The sequence below is a fragment of the Anopheles gambiae genome, chromosome 3, assembly GCF_943734735.2.
Source record: "Anopheles gambiae chromosome 3, idAnoGambNW_F1_1, whole genome shotgun sequence".
In the NCBI taxonomy this organism is placed as follows: Eukaryota; Metazoa; Arthropoda; class Insecta; order Diptera; family Culicidae; genus Anopheles; species Anopheles gambiae.
This window is the reverse complement of record NC_064602.1, coordinates 1,291,458-1,317,740: the sequence shown is the minus strand read 5'-3', so window position 1 is coordinate 1,317,740 and position 26,283 is coordinate 1,291,458. Positions and strand designations below refer to the sequence as shown.

General features: G+C 45.4%; 1 protein-coding gene across 3 annotated transcripts; it reads left to right on the top strand.

Moving 5' to 3' along the window:
• Nucleotides 1-99: 99 nt before the first annotated feature.
• On the top strand, nucleotides 100-26,154 carry LOC5668256 (protein Gawky). 3 transcript variants are annotated; one of them, XR_009766425.1, is made up of 11 exons: nucleotides 100-1,311; nucleotides 2,959-4,604; nucleotides 5,789-5,872; nucleotides 5,967-10,578; nucleotides 10,650-11,042; nucleotides 11,144-11,685; nucleotides 11,780-11,915; nucleotides 11,996-12,490; nucleotides 12,580-12,913; nucleotides 13,014-13,448; nucleotides 13,654-26,154. XR_009766425.1 is itself a non-coding variant. In XM_061660580.1 (10 exons), the coding sequence occupies exons 4-10, from the start codon at nucleotides 7,561-7,563 to the stop codon at nucleotides 13,160-13,162; spliced, it is 5,067 nt and encodes a 1,688-aa protein (XP_061516564.1). In that variant the 5' UTR covers nucleotides 100-1,311; nucleotides 2,959-4,604; nucleotides 5,789-5,872; nucleotides 5,967-7,560; the 3' UTR covers nucleotides 13,163-26,154. The 3 variants fall into 3 exon arrangements, 1 of the variants encoding a protein (XP_061516564.1); XR_009766424.1 differs by having other exon boundaries at nucleotides 13,649-26,154; XM_061660580.1 differs by having other exon boundaries at nucleotides 13,014-26,154.
• The last annotated feature ends 129 nt before the right edge of the window (nucleotides 26,155-26,283 follow it).

Here is a 26,283-nt window from a genome sequence, read left to right as displayed (position 1 = left end):
TGCTCCCAGCAGTGATAACGAATGAGAGAATTCATAAACTAAGAACAGACAGTACGCACCAACGATGAAGCGTTCAACCCGCGGCCAACAACGGAAGCAGGGAGAAACGGTCAGAACGATATTTGCAAATGGCCAATCGTCGAGAAATGGCTACAGTATATGTGAAGTATTTTTCCTTCTCAAAAATCGACGATAAATAGTAGTCTTATCGGGCGAAAGTTATTCGCAAGTGATACACTGACTGATCGTGCGTAAGCGTAAGGTGTTATTTAGCGTATCCGCGTCGGGGCCAGTGCGTAAAAGCTAGCAGCGAAAAAGTTAGTTTTCCTCAGGCAGGGCGAGAAGCAAAAGCGAGGTTGCTACCAACACTCACACACATACACACACGGATACACCTTTCTCGGGGTGGCCTACGGTTCTTTTTCGGTGTGTCGACTTGCGGACGGAAAGAGATAGAGTCGCGCTGGTTGGTATACAGGACGAGCTGGGTAAGCGCAAGCGAGAAAGAGAAGCCCGGGCGACGATGGTGTGGTGCGCCGTTTGTGAATGATGTGCAGTGTGCGTGATGGTGTGTGTGTGACGATCGCCTTCTAGGCAGGTAGGGAAAAGAAGAGGAAGAAGCGGAAGAAGACGGGTGGTGCGGTCGGGTCAGCAGCAATAATATCGGCAGTGACAGGAACAGTAGCAGCAGTGCCAGTGGGGCAAAAGCAACAGCACACGAGCAGTGGAGTAGTGGACGCAGGAGTAGAGGAGGCGAAGAAGCGGGAGCAATTGAGGAAGGGCGGAGAACCCCGTCAAGGAAGACGCGGGAAGGCAAAAGAAAACGCGTAAAAAGAAGCCCGAAACAGCAGCGCAAAATTTGCTCCGAACTCCTCCCGGTGTGTGTGTGCTCGGAGAAGAAGACGTGTGCGTGCGTGCGTGTTTGTGTGTATGTGTGCGGTTGGTAGACGGTCGACGTCGTCGTACAAAATTCTAGCGACACACCAGTTACTCCTAACGCGCCGTGTGCGCCATTAAAGCCACACTAGCTACACTTCCGCCCGTTTTTCGGTTCCGCCGTGCACGAGTGTGTGTGGAGGACAAGTGCGGTGGCCTGGAAGCACAGCAACCACGAAGGGACAACAACGCTGATTGCATTTGCTGAGGCAACATCATCAATATTCCGGAACCGTACAGTTCTTCGTTCAGCTTCATTCCTTCGTCCAGGAAGGCCTGCAAAACTGCGCAAACTTTGCACACACACTCACACACACACACACACACACGGCCAAGTTTCTGCTCAACACAACTGGATGTGGATGTGTATGTGTGGTAAGTGTGAATTTGGCTTAGCAGGGGCTATATCCGTCTAGTCGTGTTCCATGGTGTGTAATGTGTTGACTTATTCCGCAAAGATGTTTTTTTTTTTCTATTCATTGTGTTGCTGACCGATAGAGGTTGAGAAACAGGTTGATGTGAGCAGCATTAAACGAGCGCGACGTAAAGAGAGAGGGCATGGTGGAATGCGAGTCTGAAGGTGCCAAATATCTTGAGTTCACCGCGTGATCAGTTTTGTTCTCGCTCGTCAATAGAGAACTCGTCCCCAATACCCTTCCCGAAACCACCCATCTTCACTACCCGAGCTTGCTCGAAACTCGATTCAGTCCAGTTTCAAGTATCTAATCATGGCTAGTAAATCCACCCATCCTAACCCCCCCCCCCCCCCTCTCCTCACGAGCTCCCTCGTTGATACCACCCGTGCGCGAGTGATGGGGTGGTTGGGCACACCGCCAGACTGGTGGTACGCACGGGATCATCTCCTCTCTTTCGTCGCGGTGTGCGAACAGCAAAGATTTTGACAATCTGGCTGTTTCTGTCCCGTTTTTCTGACTCACACGCTCCCGCTCGCTCTCGAAAACCGTGCAAAGTGTCCCCAAAATAGAAATTTCGATACGATGATGATGCACTCCACCACACCACGCAGCACACTACTACACGGTTCTGCTTCTTCGAACCAGAGAGTAAAAAAAAGCCTTGCATGGTGTGAGGGTTCATCACCACAATACTGTCCCCCGTCGTAGTTGAATCGTCACACAGCAGGATGAGGCCCCGTGTATTGTCAACGTCCGTCCCCTCTTGAATCATTCGGCGCGATGCGAAGGACAGGGTGATAGTGTTGACACTGCTCGATAGAAAGAGCCAGAGAATCTCGGCTTACGCCTTGCGAGAACGCGGCAAAGTACTAAGAGTAGCTGAAAAGGCGGCGAAAACGAGGATCCCCTTTCTGGCTGGTAGGCCAGTTGCTGTACAATAGCGCGTGTTCCTTGTCGGTCAATCATCAATATAGTAGGCGCCCGTGGTAGTCGTCTCACATGAGAACGATCAAAGTGAGCTATAGACAAAGACAGTTGAAGAGGAAAAGAGAGCGACCGAAACAGTAGGATAGGAAGGAAAAAGGGTGACAGGAGAATGATATCTTTTTGAAGGGTATCAATCGGATCACCCAAAAACGACCATCAACGTTGTTTATTTTTCATATTGCGCCATAATGGCAATTGGCAGATTTTCATTCTTAGCTCAGTTGCATAGTTTGTTTACTGGATGGCAATGGGTTCAGTCCAGAATTCGTATTGAAGAAGAAAAGTTGGCAAACATGGCTCGCCTATGTTCAAATGTATATCAAAGGTTTCAATGGAGTATCTGTGAAGTTTAAAGTCAGTTTATACATTGTGCTATGTTAATGGCGCTGTTCACTCGGAAACGAGGGAAATTTTTGCTGCCATAAAGTGTGTCCGTATGTTGGGTTTGTTGCCGTAGTGTGTATTTGTGTGAGGTTCCGCGTATTCTGCTCTAGTAGTAGTGGTGGTAATGCGGTCGTGTAAACATCGCAGTACAACTCTGACTGTAAAAAGAAGCACCACAGTAGTGTCGGTCAAGTTTACAACTAATATTGTCTACATTCTTTTTCTTCTCTTCCAGAGTTGCATGATTCGCGTACCCAGGAGGAGAGATATTGGCAAAAAATAAAATAAATCATCAGTCTCGAACTTCCAAATCTACACTAGTGCGCTGTGATTAATCCCCGTCCCCTTCTAGAAGAGCGAAACTGCAAACACACGCACACTACCAGTGCCAGAGAGCAACACACGGACAGACCGGGTGTACACAGCTATACGGTGGCGCTCGTTCGTAGCACGGCTTCTCAGCTGTCAGGCCAAAGGGGTTGCATAATTGCAGCGCGATTTATTCGACGCGCAAAGAAATTGTGATCGTTGCGCCGAGCAGCAGTGGCTCGCGTAGTTGCTGCGGGGACGGTACAGAACGGTTTGCAGACTAGTGGTCCCACAGACGGTGCGCGTACACTTTTCGCAGTGCAAGCGTCGTTTTGCGCCAGTTCTGTTGTCTGTAGTGTCGGTTTGTCCGAACACCGGAAACACGAAACGGAGAAAAGAAACTTACAACATAAAAAGAAACTGCTTGCACCACACCCGCGTTCACCGTGCAGTGATTTAAATCGTGATCGTGATAGTGAACCTTCCGCGCAACCATTTACCTAGTCTTGTGTTTAGTGTATCTGTGTGCTAAGTGAGCGTGAACGCACGGTATTGTGACTTTGAGAGCAGAAAAACAAAATTCGAACGCACAAAATTTGGCGATAGACGATCCCTCCTCCAAACCGAATACTGAACACTCCCTTGGATGCACTTTCGTTGAAGGAAAGAAGCCATTCTAGAAGGTAGTAGTTAACATTCGCAAATTGCTAAACAAAACAAACACATTCTCCCAGACAAACACAAATCACAAGTGCGTTTAACCGAAGACAAATAATGCAAAGCGTGCAAAGTGCGGCTTGATGAATGAACTACTTTGAACTTTGAACAAACAAACTAAAAAACACACACACACAAATCAACAACCAAATCATCGATCCTACCTAAATGCAAGTTTTAAACTACACTCACTCGTACAACAAAACTCAGAACCAAAATTAATGGGGATAAAGTAAGAAATTTACCGCGAAAAAAGTAACACCAAAAGCACATCAAACGCGGTCCCTTTCGGAAGATAAAGGACAGATCGTATCCGAGTGAAATTGAAACTAAGATCGAATAATACAAAACTATTAGCAGTTGCAGTAGCGTATATGAGAGAGAGACAGAGTAAGGGGAAGTAGGACGTTACCGCACAGCAATCCTTTCCATTCTTCGTGATCGTGACAATATATCTTGGTAGTGCTTAAAATCGAATAATTCTAATGCGAACGCGTGGTACGGCAACGCGCTGAAGTGTGTATGTGTGTATGTGTCATTCGTAGAGAGAATAAACCACCGACTAGAGAATAACGGAGACGATCCTGGAATATCAAAGCAAACCCGTAGTAGAGGACCAGAGCGGCATCAACGACGACGTGCAACTGGCAAGATCGCTCCTTCAACAGCAAAGAACGAATATTGTTTGCGAGTGTATGTGTGTATCGGTCTCGAAGACGACGTAAGGTGTGTGCGCAAGGCAAAGCAGCGCAACCTGAACGGCGGGACCCTAATTTAGTTCGACCAGCACAAATTTATATCGCCATCAGCAGTGAACACCGAAATCATCATCATAATCACCCGTCTTTTTGAAAGGTAAGTTTGATTTAGTGCCTGTAACTATCAGATAAAATTCTTTACTACAGTTTTAGACACTCACACACGATTGCGCTCGGTTGCGAAAGCGTCAAGCAACACATAGTCGATTGCATTGTTGAATACAGCCATTCTAAGGTGCCATACCTTCCTCCTCCCCTTCACCATTCGCCACATCTTATTGTGCAATGTGCAATGTTGGTTTTCATCTTCCAAAATAACAGCCCCTGTGGCAGTCAGAGTGCCACAGTTTCTTCTTGGAAAAGATAGCCAAACGTATGGGCCAGTCAGTGTGTGTGTGCGCGAGGGGAGATGGTAAAGGGAATGATTGGCAGGGGAGTGGCTGTCGGTGTGCTGAGCTGCTGGTGTACACTGTATCTCAGTTTCTGTTGATAAGGAAGGGTAGATCTACCGCTACTACACACCGTTCACTATCGATGTCGCTTCGTTATCATATACGGCGCTTACCTTACCGCAAGGTGACGATGATGGCGGTTCACATCAACCCTGCCCTCTTCTCATGCTCATGCAAGACGCAGGCATTTATTTTGAAAAGCAACATTTCCGCTACAGAACACTGACAGGTTTCTGCTCATAGTTAGAGATAGATGAAATGTGTTGTTTGTCTAAATCTTTGTAAATAAGCATGGTCTGATCTCTTAGCTTCTTCGTACGAATTGATTTAAACTGATAACAGTCACGGCATTTAGATCGTGGAAAAACATGAAATTGAACCGACATATTTTGTGTCGGTTTTAATTTGACTGAATCTTGCTACACTACATGCATTCACTGATGTCTTTTTATCTTATTAGATAATCTTATTTTAAGCGCCAACAAATTAATTAATAGACCGATAAGGCAAGGTAGCCAATTACTGTTTTGTGCGCTGTTGACTGAAGTTGAGGACACTACACCGGTAGTTGTGCTCCAAAGCTAATCTTACCCCAAGCCTATCAAGTAAAAATGCACTTCAGATTAGATTAGGAGCAAAGTATCATTCGATAACACTTAACCAAGGCAACGAAACTCGAAATAAGAATTTGAATGTTAGCAACAGATATACATTGTTGTGTTAAAGGAAGGAAAATGTCCTTCTATACATCAATTTTGAATGCAATTTTATTCTTCCACTGTTTACAATTACCCGTTCTTAATTTGATTGAATTTCTTATTACTTGCAGATATTCTTTGAAACCCCTCTGCCATTGAGTTCAACTTTAAAACACGAATAAAACCATAAACCTACAAAACTTTAAGAATCTGACGTAAGTAAACATTTGCTATAATCACTAGTTTTGTTAACAAACAAAGGCACGTGCAATTAATCCGTAACAATGCAAATCTATTACTTCATCGCAGGAAGCAGCACAGCAGCGCATACAAACACACTACTTTAGCATATAGGATTGAAAGTGATACTTTAAGCAATCCCTTCTCGTTAAGCACACTCGTGTGTGGCTGTACTCTCGGCAGGATAACAAGCGAAAACTTCAAACCAGCCTGCCAAGCAATAGGATTAGCTCCCGCGGGCCACGGCACAGATCATACAAAGGTTGCAACCGCACACATACGTAGAGAAAGTCAACCAAAAACTCCAATAGATTAACGATTCCTAGCAGTATTGCCAAGATTCTTGTCGGTTGTTTGTTGAAGCACGTGCGTGTGGTAAAAAAAAAAAAAAAAAAAAACAAACGCTTAGCAGACTGTAGCGCACTGCAATTGATCTTATATTACTACTAGTACACTACCGCTACTATATTACTATTACTTCTACTACCTTACTACTACAACCAACCACCAGCAGCAGCATATAGTCGAAAGTAGCAAAACAATTGTTGCTGTGTGTTGCCATTACTCAACACTACTTCACCAACAAGTCTGAATACGCTTTTATGAATTTACTTAAACAAAAAGGGAAAACAAATTATTGCTCGATGCCACAAAACAAACTCAACCAGTAGCACCAACCTGAGACACTAATATTACTACTACAACTACCATCGTGTTGAATGTGATTAAAAGGATGCTAATTTAGCAGCCAAGTCAGTAGGGTGAGGAAAGATTACAGTTACAAACGCTACAAGCAGCAAACAAAAAACGGGAAAAAGAACGAACGTGAAATAAGAACTACAACGTCAGCTGGACTGCTACCAAACTACTAATATCCATTACTACCCCACAATCGATCTATGAGTCTGAAATCACACACAATCAGGGATTGTTGCATCGACATCATCCTCTCTTAAAGTAGCTAATTTGTCTTGATCGACGTGCAGGCAGAGTAACAAAAAGAAGAAGAACGACAGGTGGATCGAGGATCGGTCCGGCCAATCTTCCAAGCTCGTATCGAAATCATTGTTGCTCATCTCTCCAACGCCAAACATCCAGTGGTGGTGGTGCGTCTTCTGACCGGTGTTGCAGAACCATAACGTTAGTAGAAATCAATACAAACAAACGAGCCAACGAGGCAGAGAGACAGGCCGAGCGAAAGAGAGAAAGAGAGGAGAATCGCAAAAGTGATACTAAATTCCTTTATTATGTGCCAGTGTTCCTTAGCGGACGCACAAAACTACGTGAAACCAGCCACTAGACTAAAACCGTACAAGCAGTTAGTCGCATCTCTCGGTTGTTGTATCAGCGTGTCGAAGGACGGCACGATCAACGACACCGTTCTTTGTGGTATTTAAAATTGTTCCAAGAAGAAGATTCATCATATACGGAGCGGACAGGACAACCAACTCCCCTCCCTCCAATCCCCTCCAAAATCATCACAAGCCCTCCACTGCGTGGGGATACAATAGAGAAGAAGGAGTATCATTACTAGCGGCATAGATCGGCCCAGTACAGTTAGCAGCAGCTGTTAGCACTGGGTGTGTTAGTATCAGTTGGAAGTTAATCATCATCGTCATCATCAACGTATCAGCAGCAGCAGCAAAAGTATCCCGTGTTCAAGATGATGGTTGTCGGCCAGAAGGGCGAAGAGGAAATGCAGAATAACGAAAATGACACTGTGAATATGAAATGTGATTTATCTCATTACCTGATAGCTATAAAGAAAACTAAACTTAGCGTAATTACTGAAGCGGATGATAGCAAGCTAGAGAAGATGGCGATGCCAGAGCTGCAAGTGCAGCAGTTCGGTGCGGATGAGGATGACCAAATTGTAGCCATTAAGAATTCAAATTGCGAACCACCATTGAAACTAAAGGATAATAATAGTGATGTAGCGGGACGGGCGAAGCAGTGGTCGGCGGAAGAGGAGCAATGTCAGGAACAGCAGCAAACCCAACAGAGACTATCAGGCAGCAAATTCGTTCGGTTCGAAGAACTCGTTCGTTTGACGCAGCTGGAAACGACCATCCGTCAGCAAGCGCCGCACCATCTCCGGATGAGGTTGTGTGGTGGGGGCGAAGACTCTATCAATAACGGTACAAGTGCCTGGGGTCAGCCCACCGCTACGAACAACCCGGCCGGTAGCACCTGGGGTCCCATTGGAGGAGGCGGTGGATCTGCACAGCAATCCGGCGCTTCCGTTGGCCCATCCGGCTCATCGCAGCAACCGGGTGCCGGTGGAGCCGGTGCCGGTCCATGGGGAGCAGGCTCACAGCAAAACGGAGGTCCAGGAGGACAAAATTCAAAGGGCAACGCATCATCAGTCAATCCGAATAATGTAGGAGCCTCGGGAGTTACTGCCGATGGCAGTGGCAACAGTGCCGGCAGTGGTGGAGGAGCCGCCGGTCCTTGGAACGGAGCGGGAGGAAACGCACAAGGTGCTGCTGGTGGGGCGCAAGGTGGTGCTGGACCGGCAGGAAGTGGAAACAATGCCACCGGTGCTTCACAGCAGGATCAGCAAGGAGCGATAGGTGGTGGCGGCGTATCTCAACAGCAGCAAGCCGTAGCAGCGGCGGCAACAGCACAACAAGCTGGACAAGCGGGACAACAGGATGCGGCAGGTGCCGCGGCAGCATCAGCTGCTGGCGCAGCAGGAGCAGCGGCGGCTGTGGTCCAGTCGAGCGCTGCCAAAAACCAGCTAGAGCATCTGAACTCGTTACGCGAGTCACTATTCGCCCAGGACGGCTGGGGCTCGGAGAACGTTGATCAGGACACGCAGTGGGACGTGCCAGCATCGCCGGAACCCAGCGGCAAAACTGACCCGAACAGCGCCACCAGTGGGCCGACGGCCGGTATTCCGATGTGGAAGACGAACACGGGCACAGAGCTTTGGGAGGCGAATCTGCGCAACGGTGGCCAACTGCCTCAGCAGCAACCGCCAGTCCAGAAGACTCCCTGGGGACCAGCAAACAACTATGGTGGCACCTGGGGCGAGGATGATGAGGCCAACGAGCCGGGAAGCGTCTGGAACGGAGCGATGGGTGGTGCAGGCGTCGCTGGCGGTCCAGGCGGACCGGGCGGTGTGGGACTGCGCGATCAGCCACCGGGCCCGCAGCAATCACAGCAACTGGCCGGACAGCAGCAAGGCCAGCAACCGCCGTGGAACACGGCCGCCGGAATGGCTGGCAGTGGAGCTGGCGGTGGCGGTGGCATGTGGCCGGGGGCTGCAGCAGGGGCTCCTGGAGGTGTTGGGGCGATGGCACCAAACGTTCCCGCCGGTCTCAAGAAGGACAACGAGTGGGGCGCAGGCATTGGCGCCGGTGCTCCGGCTGGCGGAAGCGGCGCATGGGGAGCAGGTGGTGGTGGTGGTGGTGGCGCGGCCGACGGTCGCGTGGCCGGCAATCCGGCAGCAGCCGGAGGCCTCGATCCCACTGGGCTCGATATGCGCAACATACGCATTGCCAGCGCGATGGATAGCAACCGTGAGATCCGTGGCGATCCGCGCGGCATTTCTGGCCGGCTGAACGGCAACGTTGGCCTCTGGGATCAGCATCAGATGTCGAGCATGCAGCAGAAGATACCACCGACGGCCACCACTCCCGGGACGCCTACGGGAGGCGTTGGAGCGCAAGGCGGCGGCGGCCAGTGGCCCTCGAACAACCCGCTGGGCGCGGTTAACAATGGCGTTGCGGGTGGGGGCGGTGCTGGTGCTAAGCTGGGAGGCGGATCCGGCTGGGACGATCCAACGGCAGGCGGTGGCCCACCGGTGGTTGGTGGTGTGCGTCGCAACAACATGGACGATGGCACCGCCCTGTGGGGCCAGAATGCGCTGAACCGGCAGAACTCCGGCAATGTATCCGGCTGGAAGGACAACAGTGGTGGCGGGTTGGGTCCACCCGGCACTGACGGTGGAATGGGCCGGAACTTGATGCACCGCAATGCGATGGTCGGCGGAGGTGGCAACATGCCCGGCAACGGGGGACTGGTAGGACGCGGTGTCGGTGGTCCCGGCGGTCCGATGAAACCGGACAGCCTGTGGGGACAGAATCCGGCGGCCGCACTCGGTGCCGGACCGCGCGGCGGTGCAGGCAACTGGGGCGGAGACGACGTGCCGTCCGCAGCGGGCGGTGGCAACTGGGGAGACGACAAACCGCCGGGCGGTGGTGGCATGGGCGGCAACTCGCTGTGGAACGACGGTGCCAACAACAACTGGAACAACAAGGCCAAAATGTCCGCGGGCGGCGGTGGCGGTTGGAACGATGGCGCTCCGGGCGGCGGTCCGGGTGGCATGGACATGGGCAACTCGGACTGGTCAATGCCGCCACAAAGCAAGCTGCCACCGAATGGCAACAAGATGAATGCGCTCGAGATCATTCGCTGTAGCAAGCAGTACCGGCACCTGTGCGACTTGGGCTTCAAGAAGGAGGACGTGGAGAGTGTCCTGCGCATGACGAACATGAACATGGAGGAGTCGTTGGATCTGTTGCATCGCAGCAGTGGCGGCGGTGGCTCCGATTGGTCCCGCCGCCCAGACGGGCATGGTGGATTCGGAGCGGGCGACCAGTTTGTTGGCGGCGGTGGCGTTAGCGGACGCTTTGCTGCGGCGGCGGCCGGCGTTGGTCCGATGGCATTCCAGCAGGTAAGCGGCTTTGATTGTGGCGGTGTCTTTAGGTTAAAGGTTTTACTTTGTCGTTATTGCTACTATTACAGAACAATCAGAACAATCTGGGCGGTGGAGTTTTCGGAGGCGGAAATGGTCCCGCGGCCGGTGGCGGCTCGTTTAACAACATGAAGTTTGGCGGTGGCCACGGCGGCGCAGGTGGCAACGGCGGCGGACCGGTGGGAGGCGGTGGTCCGCCGGGAGGAGGAGCCGGTGTGTTTGGAGGGCAGCATCAGCAACAGCAGCCGGGTGGGCTCGGAGGCGCTGGCGGCTTGAATCAGCCGAACGCCCAATCGCAGCAAATCTCGAACCAGCAGTTGCGGCTGCTAGTGCAACAAATACAGCTGGCCGTCCAGAACGGGTACCTGGAGAACCAGATTCTCAACCAACCCTTGGCTCCGCAGACGCTGATGCTTCTACACCAATTGCTAACTCACATTAAGGTAGGCATTCGCTACGGGGCGGTGTGGTACGCAGCACGGCTGTAGCTTAATTGTCCAACTAATCATTGTTTACCTCTTATATACATCTCCGCCCAATGCAGCAATTGAATGTAATGCAAAGCAATCTGAGCCGTACCGGTGGTGGTGGCGTGAATGCCGTACAAATGTCCATCGCAATCAACAAGCTCAAGTCGCAGATAGCTAACCTGCAGAGCCAGATCAACATGCAGCAGGCGAACTATCTGAAACAGCAGCAGCAACAGCAGCAACAGCAGCAGCAACAGCAGCATCAGCACCAGCAGCAACCGCCCCATCCGGGCAGCCTGAACGCAGCGAACGTGAATGTATCGGCGATGGCAGCTGCTGGCGGCAACCCGGGCAACGATCTCTTCCGTACGCCGTCCGATCTAGCCGGCCTGCCGGGCAGCTTCGCCGACATGGCACTGAAGGAGAGCGGCGGCGTCCCCTTCCCATCTAGCGGCAGCACTAGTCAACAATCGCGGCTGCAGCAGTGGAAACTGCCGGCAAACAGTGCCACGACACCGAGCAGTCTCGACAAGGATGGTTCGGATCTGACCGATTTCGTACGTGCGCCTGGTGCCAGCTCCAAGTCTGGTCCGTCCGGATCGGGCATTGACGATGGGTAAATAGCGAACCAAACAGACTTGATATGTCTGTGTGTATGTGAAATGTTAATATAATTTCCTCTTCTCTTTGCGTACGCGCTATGGATTCAGTACTTGGTCGAATGGGCGTAGCAATCTCGGCGACGGTTGGCCGGACTCGGGCTCACAGGACAACAAGGATTGGCCGGGAGGCAACGATGCCTTCAGCGATCTTGTGCCCGAATTCGAACCGGGAAAACCGTGGAAGGTAAGTGGTGTCATTCAAACTCTCTGTCACGATTTTTGGTTGGCGCTGGTCCCAATTGTATCCCAATTTGTCCGCCACAGGGTACGCAAGCCACACGAATCGAGGACGACCCAACTATCACACCGGGCAGCGTTGCTCGCAATCCACTATCGATCGCTGCTGCCAAGGAGTCGAATTTGTTCGGCGGCAGTGCAGCCAGCGCTGCAAGCAACAGCAAATCATCACCCACCGAATCGACCTGGAGCTTTAACCCGTCCGGCGGTGCCGGTGGTGGCCTCCAGGGCGGCAACTACGGTGGCAAGGTGCAGAAAAACCCTTGGCAAGATGCAAACACACCGACAATGCCGCCAGCCGACCTCTGGGACACACCGCTCAGTGGAGCCAACGGTGGCAAGGGCCGCGGCGTAGGTATGATGGGTGGCATCGGTAAGCCGGGCGGCGGCAGCAAGCTGGATGCAAACGGTTGGAACACGCCGAGCACTCAGGCCGGTGGAGGCAGCACGTGGAACAGTGGTGCGTCTGCAGCCAACACTTGGTCGTCGACATGGATTATGCTTAGAAATCTAACCGCCCAAGTAAGTGTGCGGAGTTGTGGCACTTCGAAGCATCATTCTATTCCATCACACCCACCTCTATATATCTTTCTGTCTTTACTTTCGTTCAGATTGAGGGATCCACTCTGCGTACGCTGTGCTTGCAGCACGGTCCGGTGGTAAACTTCCATCTCTACTTGAACCAGGGCATCGCGCTGTGCAAGTATGGCACACGCGAGGAAGCGCAGAAGGCACAGTTGGCACTGAACAACTGTCAGCTGGGCAACACGACGATCATAGCCGAAATACCCAACGAAAGTGAAATACAATACATCCTGCCGCATCATGTAGGCAACAGCAACGGTATGACGAACGGACTGGCCAGCGGCGGCGGACAGAACTGGCGCCTCAGTGCTGCTGCTCAATCGCAGCCAATGGTTAGCCGGTCCAATTCGGTCGTCCAGGGTAAGTAAATGAAGCAATGAGGGAGTGGCGTGACGAGTGACTCCTAATGACAGAGGCTAATGTTACATCATATTGTCTGTGAATCCTCTTTTTTCGGCAGATGCTTGGAGCTCGAATGCTTGGGGCTCGGGCAGCAACACTGGCTCCAGCCTATGGAACACGCTCGATGGTGGTCCGGGTGATCGAGGCACGCCGGCCAATCTGCATTCGTTGCTTCCGGAAAGCTTGCTCGGAACAGAACTGAACTGATGATTGCGAAACACCACCAACGTCACCGAACGGAACTAACAGTAAGCCTGTGAACGCGCCCAAGAGCGCGTAGATTCGAAATCCATCACTGCTGTTCCACCTCTACCGAGTAACAGGGCGACGAGAAGTTTTAACTGCATAAGCTATAGGTGATATAATACGATGATTCGCGGTATTAGAGCTCAGCTCTCCCCCCCCCCCCATCATCGTGTTGGCGTTTCCAGATGCACCGAAGGCCGATGACACATCCCAAAAAAAGTAATAAAATTCTCTTAGGATAGTTAAGGTAAGCTACTATATGATGGGAAGCACCGCGTTGCTGTGGGAGGAATGGAATTGATGTAATATTTGCCACTTTATATAGTGTATTGGTTCGTGAGTCAATCGCGCATTACAAGTGCGCACAGATTTCAACAATCCTGGGGGGAAAAACACGCGCACTCTGACGCTCTTTCTTTTCTATCCTCCTTTCTCTCTCTCTCGCAGAATAGAACTAGTTTTAAAGAAGCTGCTGTTGTAGGAACGCATAGCTGTGGAGGTCAACACACATTCTTAAAACCCAACACACAATATACTATGCGAACTCATCTACGATGGTAGCTGAAGAATGTAGCTAAAGAGCGCAGGCCTGCGAGACTAACGCTGGAGAAAGGGAGGGAGAAACGAACGGACGGGAGTACACAGGAGTAAAACAAAAAGCAAAAAAAAAAGAAACCTAAAAAGTGTCTTTTGAAAGTCAGCGGTTTCGCGTCTGGCGTAGTATTAAGGTGTTGTGAATGTTTTTATCATTTTTTTAAACAATGTAATCTTATACAATTTAAATGATATATTATATATATTTGAGAAGCAGATGGCATGATGATGGAATAATTAATTGAATAGAAAGCAAACACAAAAACAAACAAGACAGACGTTGTTCTGAGTAAGCACGAAAAGTAATAATAATAATAATACGGGAAAGTCTTATGTAGAAACAAAAGCAAAAGTAGTACCACACAACAAATGAGAAGTGGGTGTGTGCGTGTGTTTAATCTAAAGAATGCTAAATCTACGTAGGATCCAAACAACTCGGGCCCGCAGCATACATTTCATGTCAAAGAGAAAACTCTAGTTCTAGATTCAAAAACAAAAAGTTGTTTGAAGAAAACTTGTTTTGTTGATTCGTTTATTTTTTAAACTAAAACCAACCTACAAACTCTTCCCCACCCTTTTCTCCTAATGAGAAAAAAAATCCTTCCGCACCTTATCGGCGTGAGAGAAAGCGCTTAATCAACGATGACGAATTAGTGGTAGAAGAAGGCGTTACAAACCCAGGAGTGTTTGGTAGTGGAATCGGGGAGGCGGAGGGTATAGGTAAATGAAGCGCGTGTGAGCGTGTTTAGTGAGAAGTTGACCAAAATTTGCTTCTCCCACAAAGGCGGTGAAAAGTAATAAGAAATTAACGAAAGTGTGCTACAAATGAAATCGAAAGCTAATAATGTTATTATGCGATAAGTTATTGAGTACTCGATTTATATACAGAGGTAGATATTTAGCATTTTTGTCCTAAGTGATTTTTCTCGTTTTGTTTTTAACGTAAATTATCTCCATCCACTTTCTTCCCCTTATGTGGAGTCCCTCCCTTTATGTTTACCAACAACCCACCGCCCACCCGGGGATGCGCGTGGTGGTGGTGGTAGTGGTTGTCGATCTGTTTTCAAAAAGTATATGATGAAGGAGGGGAAGCCTCGTATAAAAAAAAAAAAAACGGAACAATGGAGGGCACTAAAAGAAGAGTGAAGAAACGGGGGAGAAGAGAATGTGAACGAGCTGTGGAATACAAAATACATAATACATATATATACATATACACAAAATATGGATATATCAAAAGAAACAACAACAAAAAACATTTCCTTTTTATGACGCTTGTAGAATTGGCTGTTTTGTGAAGGAGACAGACATTACATACACTCAGCCAAACAAAGCAAATTAATAGAGGTAGTAATTAAGCTAAGTAAACAATACTGACCCCGACCCGGTGTGCGGTCGTAAATCACATACCTAGTGTGCGTAAGGAAATAGTGCGTAAGAATGTACCGTAATGCGTAAGACAAAAACCAAAAGATAAAAAAGATAGAAAAAAACGCAAAACAAAAAACAGGAAAATGATAAAATCAAAAAAACACAAAAAAAAACGCAACATTACTTTACAAACTAAGTCACACAAAGGAAGAAACACGAGGCAGTGTTTGATAGAAGAGATGTTTCAGCAGGGGAAAAGATTATTTGTACCATTTTGTTTTGTTTTTTACCTTAAGCATGCTATTTCGTGCCGCTCTCCAGTCGTAGAGAATTATTAGCGTACGTTACACGTACGTCGTATCGTTGCTGTGTGTTCGTTGTTCTATCCGTGCCGCGTCGTCGTCCTACTTACCCCCTTTTCTTTTGTCGCATATACGCGCGCAGTCGAAGGCAGCCTTTCTGCTCCAGCGTTTATGTAAGAAGGTCCCTTGCGGCCACCAACCAAATGACAGCTAAAGCCAGTAGCTAATCCAGCTGATGATCCGCATTCGTGCTTTCCATAGACTTAATAATGCTAATGCCGCCAGCAGCATCTCGTACCTCGTCGTCCAAGGTTCTCTATATTGTTTTGTTTTAATGTTTATTGTTTTGTTCGGTTTTAGTTTTGACTTTTTGCGTTTCTGAAATAACAATGTGAGATTAAAAAGACCTACTGGGAGAGCGAATGGAATTACTAATTAAAAAATAATAATCTAGGAATTAGGAGGGAGAGAGACAGCTCTGTATGAATGGATTGTTGTGTGTGTGTGTGCGAATGAAATCTAAAAGACGTGCATACAGTGCATACAGTGAAAAATGAAAAAAGAAAAAAATCGAAAAGATGCACCTACTCTATCATAAGTCAAAAGAAACTAACAAAACCAAAACAAACAGGAAAGACAATGAGCAATTAGTTTATATTAAAAGAAGAAAATTAAAAAACACATTTCATCATTTGGGATTTTATACACAGCAGTGGTGAGACAAGAGAGAACAACACAAACAAACAAAAGTCACGGATTCTAGTTGTAGTCGATCGATTTCGTTTCGTTTTTCATGTGTTATTAAAAACCACAATTGATTAGTCATAGGGATTTTGTTAGGGTTTTTGCTTGGTTCAAATTTGTAGGAGAAAAAGCACATGCAACGAACGTAAAAAGCGCACAACTAAGGAAGTTTGTGTGTGTGTACGTGTGCTTGGTGTGTGCGTGTGTGAGTGTGTATACTGTGCGCGTGCGAGCGAGTGTGTGTGTGTGCTCTTTTGTGTTTCGTAAAACAAAAAGTGAGGAAACAATAATAACTAACAATCGGAAACGCTTGGATTATAACTATGAAAGCCATTTTAGCCCATTACCACAAGAAGACGAAGAAGAAGAAGTGTAGAGCGATAAAAGTGGGAAATAGGAAAAGATACGCCAGACATTAGGAAAGACAGAGAGAGACGGCGAGTATTGCTAGTTATCTAGTGTGGAAAATGAGTACTGCGAGGAGATTAAACCAATTTTATGTTCCTACTAATGAGAAATTTTGTATAGGGCACCCTCTCCGCAGTCAGTTGTTCAGGACTGTAACAACAGACACACCACACCACAATCTGCCGAGATCCCAAAATCGGTCACGGACCCCGAATGCTGACAAGAGAAACCACATGTAATTCCATTCTAAGACCATTCTTAAGCGAGGAGTATGGGTGTGTGTGTGTGTGCGTGTTTGTTCAAATCCAAAGTCTTATGCGTTGTATCTGGTAAAGGGAGACAACCATCATCAACAAGTCCCCGAATATATCAGTTATAAGTGAGCAAAGGTCAGTTAAATGTGGTTATTTAAGTTTTGTTTTTTTGCTCAAAGCGTTCTTATTTTGGCGTTTTGGTGAATTTGGTGAAGCTCAGCCGTGTATCACACTATTGCTAGTAAACCGGCGTTTACCCGCGTGTTGCGTAAACGTTTGTATTAGACTGAACTGGAAAACAGAACGAAGCTATAATTTCACCGTGGTTCAACCCGCAGCACAAACGGCCTTTAAGCGAGAGACGTGTGTTCCCTGTTATGTTAACATCTGATCAGGATTATTATAAATCATTTAGCCATTACTCTTTCCATCTGCATTCCGCGATGAATATAATTATGTTGTTCTAGTTTGTCCGTTTTTTTTTCTTTCTTTCTCTGTGCTAAGCCATAATACGATAAGGGAAGTGCGCGTGTGTGCGTGCGTGTGTGCGTGTGTGTGCGTGTGTTTGTTTGTGATATAAGTTATACAGCAGCAAGCACGCAAAACCAATCTCAACCAAAGTACGAATGCCAAGACAGGGTGGTGGTGGAAAGGGTGATGTTGTAGAGCGAGGATTGTTAAACCAGGGATATGTCGGAGAAAATCGGAACAGGAATATTTTCTCACGTGTGTGTCGCGCGTGTGATTTCCATCATGCAAAATCCGGTGCCTGTTCTTTCCGCACACGAAACAAACAAAACCCCCCCCCGGCAAAAGCAATGTATGAAGTGCCTATAACAGGAATAGCATGTGTATCATCACTATTATGTGTATTAAATCGAACGTTTTATGGTTTAGTTTTTGTGCATTTGAGTTAAACCCGGTCGTGGTGAGTGAGGGTAGCTCTTTCGTTAAAGAAAAGGGAGAATGAAACACAATCAGTAACAAAAGCGGAAACAATATATGTATCGCCATTTCGTTGTTAACGTTGTTTACTAAAGCAATGAGTGCAATTTTTGGCTAAACAATTATTATAGTAACATAAGATAGCGATCTTTGGATAAGTATTTTTTTGTTTTCTATTTCGCTGCACGAAGGAAGCGCACCAGAGCATCACACGCATCATTTCTGGGCATGTTTAGTATATGAATACAACACACACACACACACATACACACCGGTAGGCATATTTTGTGTACGCAAACGCAATACTCTTATTCTATTCACTCCAAAGCGGAGTCGCGTAAATCAGGGTTTTAGGATGACTAGGAAACACAGGATGTGCTAGCAAAATGACTCACACACACACACACACACACACACACACATACAGATACGATTCTGTTCAACAAAAAGGATATGCGCAATAGGAGGTGGTGGATTCATCCTCCCTTCTCCCTTACCGCACACAGTAGTAGTATTGCGGGCGTATGTTGTGTGCCAAAGGAATAACACTACAACAGCGCTTGTCTTGTTTAGCTGCACTTTATTTACTCTGTACACGTTAGGCTTTTTGGTTAGGAAGGACAAACCGCTACTATTATTAGATGCTATTGTCAAACTCATGTCTCATGTCATACACTCCGCCAGATACACTCCGAAATGCTAGTTTTCTGTAAGAACAAAAGTAACGCTAGACAAAAACAAAATGGGAAATAATTCAACACACACTCTGCAGCGTGGGGGAATGAGGGATATGGGTACACTACCAGTGAGCATAAAGCAAGCAATGTCCGGGTTTCTATTTCCGGGCCAGTGTGGAGTGATTTGCCGAACCGATCAAACGCCGCGCGCATGTAGAATTGATTAAAGATTGAGCACAAAGCAAAAGTTAAGTACCCTTCCCCGTCTCCCCATCACTCCTCCTCTCCCGTAACGGTTGGATAATTCCATCCAATTGATATCTAACTCCAGGCAATATACAGTAGACGTATGTAAACATTGCACACACAACCCGTGCTCAAAAATATCGTGAATGTCCCTCATTTAGTGTGTTAGCAGGTAGTGCGCGTAGTTTGGCCGTTGAACCTATTTACCGTATTTAGCTGTGTAAGAATGTGGGAGAAGAAGAAAGTATACCTTTTAAGCCATCTGCCACCAATGATGTAAGGGATAGGGCCGAGTTTATCAAGAATACGATGGTAGAAACAGAGCGTAAGCGAAGCAAACGAGTAGCTTTATGTCGTCTATCTGTTTATGACTCACACCTATCAAACAGCAACGCTAATTGCAAACAAAAAACCCTTTCTACTAAAAACGCAGTCGACTGGGATGTGGAAGTCAATAAAGCAACTCTCTCCCCAAAGTGCCCAGGTTCGGGAGCGAATGCAAACAAGCAAAGGCAGGGTTTGTCGCGGAATATGGAAACCTATATAAGATGATGAATTTGTGATATTCTACTTTCCATACCACACGACTCACAAACACACAAATAAAACAGAGCATATGTTTGATTTCTGAATAAAACGTCCCGAATAGAAGAAGCTGTCTGTAACTAATACATTTACCTCAATATAATGGGTAAAGATCAGTGGGGAAGTGTGAGAACCATCGGTGAGCGGGGGGGTTGAAAATCGAATCAGAGTGTGCGTGTGTGTGTGCGTACCGTTAGTTTTAGCAGGTAAGGAAAGTGGGCAAGGCAAAGGAAAGCTATAGGGAAGTACAGACAAAGGACAAACATAACGATGGTGCTTTAAATTTGTAAACCAATTTATGCTCAATTGTAAACAGCCACACTAGAATTTGTGCAGTGTGTGCAGTTTTGTGTTATTTTAGAAAGCAAAGCGAACTGATGATGATGGGGAAGAAGAGTCCATCAAAAAAGTACTCGGAAGCCCAATCCCACACATACATTCACACACACGCACACACGCATGCTCCATGTACTGTTGTTTCTTTCGTTTTTCTTTCCCGCTTTTCGAGGATGCTGATACACACTTAGCCTGTTTAGTAAGACTAGTTTTTAGCCACCGAAATGTGTGTTCCATGTACGAGTGTGATGGGATAAGGCAGAAATTTACGCACCTTTTTGTTTCCATTTCATTCCCCGCGTACTTCCTTCCAGTGAGTACTACTATGGACGCCACAGCTGTCTTCCAAACAAAGTTTAAGTGTCTTTCCAAAGCTTCTGTTTTCTTGTGAAATCTAAAGTAAAACAGTCAGTCAGAAATCAAATTTGCAAACTTTAATCCATGCTTACCCCCTACCAGTTGTGTGTGCCACACATAGGGAAAAGGTGGTCTCTCGTTTTCAGCCTAGTGCCAAACTCCTTGCTGCTAGCATGTGATCCTAAACACGAATCCTTCCGGTGACAGACCGATAGACATAGTAGATATGGCGATATTGTTGTTACTCTTGGATGGCGTTTTCTTTTTCTGGGCGGTCAAACGACTATTTCAATGTGGCCGTCTTTTCAAACGATTACCAAACTTCTATTCTAAAAAACAAACTCACACATCTCAGTATAGCCCCAGTATAAAAGCCTCGAACGCGGATGTGATGCGGGGACGTACTCGATTAGTGCAATACTTACGCTGGTGTGTTACAACACAGCAACTTTAACGACGAATATGACAATGCAATGGCAACTAGGATAGACGGAATGACAAGCAGTGTGTGTGTGTGTAGCACATGTTTACCATAATAGTTGTTCTACAGCCAGCATGTTCGGTTTGCGCAGTAGGCTTGCTAGCTATTAGTGTCCCTTTAGTAAGGTCTCGCTGTGGAAACTCCGCCGTATGCAGACAGTTCACGCACACCCGCCAAACACACCGTGCACACATGCACACATATAAACGCACGCGAATTCAAGCTTAAGGAAATGCAATGAAGAAATCAACGAGCAATGGGAGTAAAATCTCCTTGACAATGATAAAAGTGTGATAACAAGTGGTGACGACACAAAACTAAGCAGAAGCAAAGTGAAGCGAACGGAAATATAACTGGTCAATATTACGCGAAAAACATTGGTAGGTTTCAAACCAAATCAGTAATTGTTTGCGGATAATATGTTGTGGGCGAGCGTAGGTGTGAACAGCAGCTAGAAACGAGCGAAACATTCAAATCAAGTTAAGCAATGAGAGAAAAAAAACGACAGAAACCGACACTAGTGCAGGAATCTTAACTTTAAGAACTATGTTTTTGTTTTACTTTAACAGGCTATACGTCATATCATGTTTTCTTTTCCACGGTTGTGTTGTTATCTGCATATAGAACTTGAAATCTTTGAAATTAGTTACAACGCAATGCAAAGGTTAACACAACAAAGAAAACGTTCAACCAACCACCCCGCGAAGGCTGTTAAACTAACTACCTATTTGCTCAGATTTAAGTTGCTTTAAGTGTGTAAAGGATTTTGTTTTAAACTATTTGTTAACCCCTTATCTTCCACGCAGCACTCTCTCTCTCTACACAACGACACACGAACACGAAACCCGGCAAACCAGATACTAGTGAAGCACATTCCAAAAACATCCATTCGAGCTTTATACTTACGCGAGAAGTAGGCCGTGAGCGTGCTAGTTATGTTTTGTAATATGAAAATGAGATGGAAAGGTTAAACTCGGAGGCTCTCGAAAACGTCCTGTAAATCGTGCGATCGTCCTGGTGGTGTGTACGCGTATTTGCTAACGCATCCTTTTCGCATCCACAGACTTGCTTGCTTGGAGGAAAGTGATAAAATGTGAATCAAAACGATAATGTGTGAAATGAAGTCCTCATTGAATTGACAGTCAGAAACACAAACCAATTGGGAAACAAACACCCGAATGTGTTACACCGTTAGAGAACAAGTACATTACAAAAAAACAACTAAGAATAAACGGCATGGGGAAAGAAGAAGAACAGTGTAATCAAACAATGAAGTGACAACCAATTAGACAAGGTAAATGACGGTTAATGTAGAAGAAAACACGCGCGATGAGATATCGTCCTCGTATACACTCTCTGGCAAATGCAAATGCTCTATTCCTTCGTCCTTATCATACATATGTTTCAAGCACAACACGAACGAGGGGAGGGTATAAAACTGCAATGCAATTATGTTTATTGACAAGACGATATTTACTTGCTCTAGATACTTTATGAATCTTTTATGGGGGACGATGCCCCAAGGAGGATAGAAACTGCTGTGCGCGCGCCATAAAACTACAATCATTAGCTGTATAGTTTGTGAATTTTGTTCGATTTTGTATCGCTTTTATTTCATGCTGTTAAACGCTTATATTAGAGCATACCTTTCGGGGTGATAGGTACGTGGGATAAGAAGCTATTGGTCACGCACACACACACAAACAAACAAATACCTAGACACACCGTTTATGCTGCTGCTGCATTCATATACTGTTACTTTTGAAATGGAAAACCTGACGTACTTGAAACGATGTGCAACCCGCTATATCATAGTTTTAAGCTTTAATTTATTTAGTTTTACGTGCGCTAAGTGAAGTACAACAACAAACGTCTACTCACAATAACTACCACAATTATTATCCCCCTCCCCTTTTTGTGGGTGGCCCCTGGTTGGATTATAATTCTTGCTCGTATTCATATTATGCGTTCCTAGAACAACACATTCTTATGGCCGAAGCAGAACAGGAATGCCGCAGGAGGAGTGTTTGTGTGCGTGTGCATAGTGAACAAACAAAAAGGCAACAAAATATACAAGCAAACAAGAGTGAAACATCTTTAGCTGTAAAACAATGACATCAAACCAAAACGACACGCGGCACCTTATAGCATTATAAGCAAATCTAACTAATGTACGGCAATAATTGGGAGCGTAACGTACAATACAATAACATCATACAACAGCAACACATGGTCTGCATATCGGTTAAACCTTTTTTTTAGAAACCATTTAAGAGAAACCATAATCTCCAGAATCCGTTCTGCTGCTCCGTTGCTAGTATAAACTTTCTAAAAATCCCCCCGAGAGAAAAAACAACATACAAAAAGCAACAAAATCGTTTGCTGTCTGTCGATTGTGTTCCGGTTTAGAGTAGTTAACAAAAGTTGTTTTGTGCTTTAATTGTTTTGTAATGTGCGCGTGGTGTGGTATTTGTATACCATTTGCCACAGTTTCCATCATATTTTTCTTTCTAGCTCAGATAAACGTGTATTTATACAGATATATACAACACCATATTCTGCTCATATTGTTTTTTCTTTTTGTGCTCGAAAGGAAAGCAATGTTAGACGTTAAAAAAAAAGAAAGACGGAAGAATTTATTTATACACCATATCTTTGTAGAAATATTCCAACTTGCAGTAGAGCAGAAGAGATCACGCAAAAGTAAACAAAAATACAAACAAAAAAATGCCAAGATCAATCAAACCGCGAAATACATTAAGCATCAGAGCAAAAATGTGTCTTATAGTATGAACTCCAATCCAAAAATCAACATATTACCATTCGTATGCAGAGAATGAATGAGAGTTTTGAGTTGCACTTTTGCGCATTGATTTATCATTGAGGGACATTTAGGAATTTACATTCTGTGCAGAGTGAAGCCTGCGCTAATTTTAATGTAGGAGATGTGTTGTGTTGGTGGCATGATGGGTGGTACGGGAAATATAATCCAAAGCAGTTTTATCAGGAACACGTCAATGCCATCCCAAGGGAGAGCGCGCTTTATCGATTTAAAGATCAGACGATCAGATCTCACTTCTCTATCGATAGTCGAGCATCTCGCAACAACGAAGGATTAGAACAAGACGGCTCGTGTCCTGACATGCAGTTTTGGGACTGATTGTTAGGGCCCTTTCTAAAACGGAAGGAGTGATACGCATCTTCTTGTGCGATCATAACGATCACACACGAACACGCGCTCGGCAGTGCTGCCATGTGCATTATGTGCGCATAAACGCGCATTCTGCTGTGTTGGAAGAAAGAATCGTAGACTATTTTCACTCTATCTCTCCTTCACTTCCTATTCTGTGTATGAGGCCATCGTATACAGATTTTTTTGTGAGCGATCAACCTCCCAGCTATTTTGTTAATTCTTCGCTTTCGTGCAAGTCAATGAAAAAAGGTGCCATTATGTTTACCATACGCAAACACACACTGTTGTGTTGTGTGTATTATGTTTCGACATTAGTGCATTACATCTTTTCTATTAGTTTGAACATTTGGGATAAAGAACGATAGGGAAAACTGAGAGAGAGAGCTATTGAAGCGAGATAAACCAACCCTTTCATACAACTGAAAGGGTTGTTAGTTAAGGGTGGACAAAGGTGTAGTAGTAGTCGATCGGCACTTAGTGAATCGGGTAAACGGAACATCAGTGCTGTGTGCGTCGTGTGTGTGTGCGAAAGCGTGTGATTCGCTCAAACTGCCTAGCTTTTGATAGGAATGATCAAAAGGGCAATATTTTCTGTTAATTTCTTAGCAAATGTAGGGGAAAGAGGAGGAACTCTGGGGGGAAAAGCCCGAACCGAAGTGAACACACCGCAACCATCTGATACTCACATTTTCTAAACACACCCAACTCCTGCTACTACGTCTACTATATAACTATAACAGAACAATGCAGCAACCAAAACCAGATGGAACAATACAATAATGATAATGATAACGAAACAGTGATTAATAAACGCTAATCGATCTAAGCAATGAAACTTAAAAACTGAGTAAAGGATATAGATAAAAAAACACACACACCCACACAAACGTGAAAATACTGGTGAAAATCATTAGCTGTGTAGGGGTGTAGGAAAGGATTATAGCAAAAGCTGAATGTATGTGTTGTGGTGTAGAGATAAATCTAAAACAAAACAAAACTTTACGTGTATTTCAAACGGAAGAGGTAGCTAACTGCAAAACAAAAGCCTGTTTCCGGCGTTTCGTTAGTTTGGTTGTTTGTTTTTACTTTCCTCCATAGCTTGATAACAAGCAAACAAACAAGGTAGTGAGAGAAATAACAAGCAAATAAATCAACACACAGAACAAAAGCAACAAACAAATAAATGTAAAAAAAAAAAATAGAAAACCAAACAAAACTCATTTGAAAAAAAATAAGAAACCCCAAAGCGATAAATATGAAACACAACACAACACTGTATTATCAAAACAAAACCTTACACACGAGACAAAACAAACATACAACTAATGGTGCATATTTAGCTGAGGAATCATGTTTTTACAATAATATACAACAGACAGAAAGAGCGAAGGAAGCAACTCTGCCGAAAGCGGATCAATGAGAGAGAGAGGGGAACGAATGTGTGGCCCGAAAAAACGTGGGTAGTTAGTGCGTAAATTGGAAGTGCAGCGTGCACATACTAAAGTAAGACAAAAGCAGAAAAATCCGGATTAGGAAAGACATGTGCGCATGAATGCGTTTGTGGAGAATGAATGGAGATACTATGAAATAGAAGGGGAATAAAAAGATGGAAGAAATTCAGCAGCAAGAAAACAAAATAAAAAAGAGAGAAAAAAGAAAGAAAGAAAGATAAAAACACGAACTTCAAATGCGCATACAAATTTCACATTGAAGAGACTGAAATGCCAAATTAATCATACCTTATAGAGAACAAACAAACCAACATTGTGTAGTAAAAAGAAAAACTGAAAACAAATGGAAGAAGGAAACAAACGACAAATGAATTAAACGCTAAACAACAATTAAGCACGCACACGTACACGAAAAACACTCACACTTACATGCATTCAACACTCACAATAGGAGAACAAGGGCAAGAGGGAATTATACGTGCTTATGACGTTATATTGAGTCAATCGAGACATCATCAAATCAGCAAAAAAAACCCCAGAGCAAACCAAACCGGGCGTGGAATGAATTGGAAATGAGTGGATCAAGGGGCGCAAACATGTGAGCGATTTAGTGCAACACTAAAAAAACAAGCAACACACATTACAGAGCAATGCAAGTGGAATATAAAAACAAAAGTTTTCGTATATTTATGATGGTGCATACCGCTGTACGCTGGAGATTGGAAAGGAAAGCTGAGAAAGCTGAAAAGGTGTATGATATAGAAAAGAAAACATCAACCGAATCCAACACGTGGGCCAGCGCCCAATGTCGTGAGGGGAAATAAAACGATAAGCTGAGATGGAAATGCAAACAAACAAAAGAAAAAACACACACAAAAACAAACAAAAAAAAACAGTAATAATGATTATTGATAGCAAAAGTAAGACTTTTTCTGCATACCCGACTCTAATAGAGGAAGAGTTACATTTATAAGGTTCTTAATGTTCAATAAACGGTCAAAATAGTGCACACATGGTTGTTCTTTTTTTAAATGTAATTGCTATAACACGAGAAAGAAAAAATCAGAATGATTCCTAACGTTTACAACCCGTTGTTAATATTGGCCGTCGATTTAAACTCTCCACAATTCATGCGATA

What these genes read in the sequence shown, in the direction of transcription:
- LOC5668256 (XM_061660580.1), top strand. Translation starts at nt 7,561, where the DNA reads ATGATGGTTGTCGGCCAGAAGGGCGAAGAGGAAATGCAGAATAACGAA. An exon ending in AATTGCTAACTCACATTAAG is followed by an intron (nt 11,043 to 11,143) that starts GTAGGCATTCGC and finishes CGCCCAATGCAG; the next exon opens with CAATTGAATGTAATGCAAAG. An exon ending in GTCCAATTCGGTCGTCCAGG is followed by an intron (nt 12,914 to 13,013) that starts GTAAGTAAATGA and finishes TTTTTTCGGCAG; the next exon opens with ATGCTTGGAGCTCGAATGCT.